Source organism: Oncorhynchus nerka, linkage group LG14 (genome assembly GCF_034236695.1).
Source record: "Oncorhynchus nerka isolate Pitt River linkage group LG14, Oner_Uvic_2.0, whole genome shotgun sequence".
NCBI classification, from domain to species: Eukaryota; Metazoa; Chordata; class Actinopteri; order Salmoniformes; family Salmonidae; genus Oncorhynchus; species Oncorhynchus nerka.
Genome location: NC_088409.1, coordinates 84,184,757 through 84,190,686, shown reverse-complemented (window position 1 = coordinate 84,190,686; position 5,930 = coordinate 84,184,757). Strand labels below are relative to the sequence as shown.

Sequence of the window (5,930 nt, the reverse complement as noted above, 5' to 3'; positions counted from 1 at the left end):
GGATGTGTTCTTAGGCAAAATTGTGAGTGAGCCCACTCCCTTGGCTGAGAAGCAACCCCACACATGAATGTTCTCAGGATGCTTTACTGTTGGCATGACACAGGACTGATGGTAGCGCTCACCTTGTCTTCTCCAGACAAGCTTTTTTCTGGATGCCCCAAACAATCGGAAAGGGGATTCATCAGAGAAAATAACTTTACCCCAGTCCTCAGCAGTCCAATCCCTGTACCTTTTGCAGAATATCAGTCTGTCCCTGATGTTTTTCCTGGAGACAAGTGGCTTCTTTGCTGCCCTTCTTGACACCAGGCCATCCTCCAAAAGTCTTTGCCTCACTTTGCGTACAGATGCACTCACACCTGCCTGCTGCCATTCCTGAGCAAGCTCTGTACTGGTGGTGCCCCGATCCCGCAGCTGAATCAACTTTAGGAGACGGTCCTGGCGCATGCTGGACTTTCTTGGGCGCCCTGAAGCCTTCTTCACAACAATTGAACCGCTCTCCTTGAAGTTCTCGTTGATTTAGGTGCAATCTTACTGGCAGCAATATCCTTGCCTGTGAAGCCCTCTTTGTGCAAAGCAATGATGACGGCACGTGTTTCCTTGCAGGTAGCCATGTTTGACAGAGGACGAACAATGATTCCCAAGCACCACCCACCTTTTGAAGCTTCCAGTCTGTTATTCGAACCCAATCAGCATGACAGAGTGATCTCCAGTCTTGTCCTCGTCAACACTCACACCTGTGTTAACGAGAGAATCACTGACATGATGTCAGCTGGTCCTTTTGTGGCAGGGCTGAAATGCAGTGGAAATGTTTTTTGGGGGATTCAGTTAATTTGCATGGCAAAGAGGGACTTTGCAATTAATTGCAATTCATCTGATCACTCTTCATAATATTCTGGAGTATATGCAAATTACCATCATACAAACTGAGGCAGCAGACTTTGTGAAAATTAATATTTGTGTCATTCTCAAAACTTTTGGCCACGACTGTACTGGTCCGGGTCCACAACAGAAATATGTACCGTTTGGGGTACTGGAGGACCGGAGTTGGGAAACACTGCTTTAGAGCAGGGGTACTCAACTCTTACCCTACTAGGTCTGGAGCCTGCTGGTTTTCTGTTCTAAATCAGTCCCTGATTAGAGGGGGGAAATGAATAAATGCAGTGGAACTGGCTTCCAGGTCCACAGTTGAGTTTAAGGGCTTTAGGGCAATAAGTGACGCTTGCATGTAAATCTGTAATCATACCAGTTTACCTTGCAAACAAGTTACTTTGCAAACCTTTTTCAGTTAATCAAGTTTAGTCCATTCTGTGACATCATAGACAAACCTTTTCCATTGCATTAAGGATGAAATTAGTCTTTGTTTGATCAATAACCTTTTTTATTTTCAGCATTGATTTAAAAAACAAAAAGCAGTTAAAAAATAACTAATTCTGTACACTCGATTGCTGCAGTTAGATTAGACATATTTCAATACTACCTAAAATCATTGAAAAGAAACAGAAACCAGAGGATTTGAAACAAAAAAGAAAAAACACCGGGATGTAATGTAAAGCAGGTTTAGTGCATTTAATACCGTGCAAGTTCTAACTAGTCTATTGAAAGGCTTTTTATGTTTTAAAGCAAAGGTTAATGAAATAAAATAATACTTTAGGCGAAAGGCCAACAGAGGAGGGGAGATTAGGTTAAATGACTGATTTATCATGGTCTCTTATTGTCCACATTCATATCGAACAAAAACAAGAAACTCAAAGAAAGGTGGTCAGGATTGCAATTCAATATCTACAAAATCAGCATTTTAACAACCCAGCATTCTATGTACACTGTACAAAGATTTTAACACAAACTTACATCTTTTACAAAAAAATCTTGCCCGACTGGATCAGGTATATTATTTTACAATAGAACTCCAAGTCCAATAGAACTCAAAGTCTAATACAACTCCAAGTCCAATAGAACTCCAAGTCCAATACAACTCCAAGTCCAATACAACTCCAAGTCCAATACAACTCCAAGTTCAATACAACTCCAAGTTCAATACAACTCCAAGTCCAATACAACTCCAAGTCCAATAGAACTCCAAGTCCAATACAACTCCAAGTTCAATACAACTCCAATTCCAATAGAACTCCAAGTCCAATACAACTCCAAGTCCAATACAACTCCAAGTCCAATACAACTCCAAGTCCAATACAACTCCAAGTCCAATACAACTCCAAGTCCAATACAACTCCAAGTCCAATACGACACTCATCTGTTTTGTTATCTGTCCTTCTGTCCTGGAGCGATAGAGATGTGTTTAGAATAAGCCATTGTTAGTGACCGTTGTTTATATTATTTTTTTAAGCGGACAGAACCAAAATGGAACACAGCAACTGACAAGACCCATGGTGCAACGGTGCCTGGCCACTGTGACAGCCGTTGTGATGGGATGCTACATTATTATATTATTTTCCCAGAATGCATTTGCATTGTGCACGGACCCTACTCCTCATCCACCAGTCAATCTATTGCTGTTATGGCTTTGGGAAATACTGGAGTGACTCTATGAAACCTGCTCAGGGTAAATCAACATGGGACGGAAGGAGAACAAGGAAGGGAAATAAAATACATTGTGTTGCATCCTGGGAAATGTAATAGCTCAAGAAAACTATGTGAATTGCCATTTTTTTTAACCTATTTGAAAATCGGGACTTTAGTGAAAAGAAAATTACTAACATAAAAATTCCTCATAGTTTATTATGCTAATTTAGCTGGGCCAGAATTACATATCATGATAATGTCCTTTGGAGGATTTCAATAATACAGCACGTTTCATGTAATAACCATCAAAACCAAACATCTAAAGATACTAGTGCAAAACAATAAAGACCATATAACAACATCATTAAAGCAAAATGACTTGGCAGAAAAGAAGAGCGGCAGGATAGCAGTTTAGCATGTGGTGGGACAGAAGGATGGCTAAACTCTCATGGCATCACAGGAATGATTTCAGGGGTGGACGTTTGGACTAGGGGTAATAATAAACATATTTCACATCAATTCAAATGGCGTTCTTAGAGTGGATAATCACACAAAAAATCGTCCATTTCATTTTCACAAATTCTGTACAGGCTATGCATGAGCAGTGAGGGGATGTGTGTACCCCCCCCACGCATCCTGGTTAGGGAGAAGTCCTTGTTGGGCCTCTCTGGGTAGGCAGGTATAGTGAGAGGAGGGACAGGGAAGCTGTGTGCAGCTAAAAACAATCACATCTGCTTTGAGCAGAAAGAGGAGGCCATATCACAGTACTGACCGTTCAATTACAATATTTTCTTCTTTTCTTTTTACCAAACATTCTTCATCTTTTCTTGATTCACCAGCTCGTCCATTTTCTCTGCACTAGCTCGTCCATTTTCTCTGCACTAGCTCATCCATTTTCTCTGCACTAGCTCATCCATTTTCTCTGCATTAGCTCATCCATTTTCTCTGCACTAGCTCATCCATTTTCTCTGCACTAGCTCATCCATTTTCTCTGCACCATTTTCTCTGCACTAGCTCATCCATTTTCTCTGCACTAGCTCGTTCATTTTCTCTGCACTAGCTCATCCATTTTCTCTGCACTAGCTCATCCATTTTCTCTGCACTAGCTCATCCATTTTCTCTGCACTATCTCGTTCATTTTCTCTGCACTAGCTCATCCATTTTCTCTGCACTATCTCGTTCATTTTCTCTGCACTAGCTCATCCATTTTCTCTGCACTAGCTCATCCATTTTCTCTGCACTAGCTCATCCATTTTCTCTGCACTAGCTCATCCATTTTCTTTGCACTCGCTCATCCATTTTCTCTGCACTAGCTCATCCATTTTCTCTGCACTAGCTCATCCATTTTCTCTGCACTAGCTCATCCATTTTCTCTGCACTAGCTCATCCATTTTCTCTGCACTAGCTCATCCATTTTCTCTGCACTAGCTCATCCATTTTCTCTGCACTTGTCTCTTAAAAGTTTGTATTTTTTAAAAACTTAATCTTTGTTATTCACATTCTCACCCTGTTTTTATACATACTCAACATATCTGGTAGGCTCTCTGTTCCTCGCTATGGAAGAGGATAACACTCATCTGATCTTGACATGGGCCACTGCTAGGTTAGTGGCTATGATGATGGCCAGCTGTAGGTACTAATGTGTCAAAACACATTGCTTTCCATTGCATGCGGCTTGGTCTTAGCTCATGGGTAGTGGCTAAAGGGTAATGAATAAGGGTAGTGGCTAAAGGGTAATGAATAAGGGTAGTGGCTTGGAATGAAGAAAAGTGGTTTAAGGATAAAGCCTGCAATGGGTGAAGTGGTTTGAGGTCAGTGTTTGCAATGGCAGTGGTTGAAGGGTTAAGTTGGTACTGTTTTGATGACGTAGCCACTATCTAGCAGTGTGTCCATTAAACACCAATCGTTCCCCTCTGAGTGACTACCTCCATCTTCATTACTCAGTCCAGAGGAACCTGCACAGCTCGACACGGCGTCCACTTCCTACTCCAGCAGTCTCTGTCCTGCACTCATGCCCACCCGTCCCCTTGCCACTCTCCTTGACCCCACGGTGGGGCCCAGTCAGACCTCAGACCTCAGTCTGTTGCTGCATCTCTACGGTGTGTGGCCCACCCCGGTGCAGCTCATCCATACTGTCCAAGTCACTACCGCCCGCCTCAGAGTCGTCAAAACAACAGGGGGCCGACAAGTCCGAGGCCGATGATGCGTTCACTGACAACCTCCTATTCAGCGACACATTATCATCCATGTCCCCTCCTCCCGACATGATCGCCCCACCCACAAAAGTGCTGAACTCCTCCCCTCCCGGCCCGCCTTGCCCCGCCTCCCCCAGGGGCAGCTGGTGTGGGGGCAGGTATTGGCTGGGGTGGAAATGTGGGCGGGGGGACCTGTGGCGTCCGGTGCTGCCACGAACACTCCCACTCAGGGTGCTCTCCTTGGAGGCGGTCTGGTTGGCGGGCAGGGTGTCGTAGGGGTGCTCCTGGTACTCCTCCAGGGGAGTGGGGAGGGGAGGAGGGAGCTGGTCCTGGGTCAGGAACTCTTCCTCATGAGGAGGTGGGAAATCACTGTCGATGTCGTAGCCCCCGAGGTAGTAGTCTGAATCCAGTTCCCGGGCGCTGCCCCCCAGGCGAGAGCTGCCCCCCAGTCGGGAGGCTGAGGCAACCATGTCTCCGTGGCCTGCCAGGCCGCTGGCCTCGTAACTGGGCACCTCCTCTATGTCGGGCAGCCGTGAGTTGGGCATCCAGTCAGACGTGTCCCAGTGATATGCTGAAGGAGGGAGGGACAGAGTTAGATTACATTTAGTAGACACAATCTCTGCCAACATGCCTGATGGACAGTTACAATCTGCAGGTCCATCTGGCATGTTAGTGGACAACTACAGTCTGTCTGCAGAGGTCCATCGGGCATGTTAGTGGACAACTACAGTCTGTCTGCAGAGGTCCATTGGGCATGTTAGTGGACAACTACAGTCTGTCTGTAGAGGTCCATCAGGCATGTTAGTGGACAACTACAGTCTGTCTTCAGAGGTCCATCGGGCATGTTAGTGGACAACTACAGTCTGTCTGCAGAGGTCCATTGGGCATGTTAGTGGACAACTACAGTCTGTCTGCAGAGGTCCATCGGGCATATTTGTAGATAACAAAAACACAGTTGTACGTCAACCACAGCACGGGGAACATCCTGTACAGTGAACATGTTAGCTGTGTTTTGAAGATTTCACAACATGCAGGAGGGAGGCCTGGGAACGTCAGGACAGGGGTCACAGATCAAAAGGTCACAGCATGTCAGGGTTCAGGAGGAGTCAGGGTGGCACAAGGTGGCACTTCGGAACAGCCAAGCCATGGTGAGAGATCAGAGGCTACTGACCGATGGGATCATTCAACGTAAACAAACACATCACAGCTTGACAT

General features: G+C 45.2%; 1 protein-coding gene across 2 annotated transcripts in view; it reads right to left on the bottom strand.

Annotated features, from left to right (window-relative positions):
* Positions 1–1,362: 1,362 nt before the first annotated feature.
* Positions 1,363–5,930, bottom strand: part of LOC115125295 (protocadherin Fat 3-like) — a 245,663-nt gene continuing 241,095 nt past the window's right edge. For both annotated transcript variants that reach the window (XM_065000500.1, XM_065000501.1), the window contains one exon: positions 1,363–5,286. In XM_065000500.1, the coding sequence (XP_064856572.1) occupies positions 4,589–5,286 (698 nt within the window). In that variant the 3' untranslated portion in view covers positions 1,363–4,588. The remainder of the gene's footprint in view (positions 5,287–5,930) is intronic.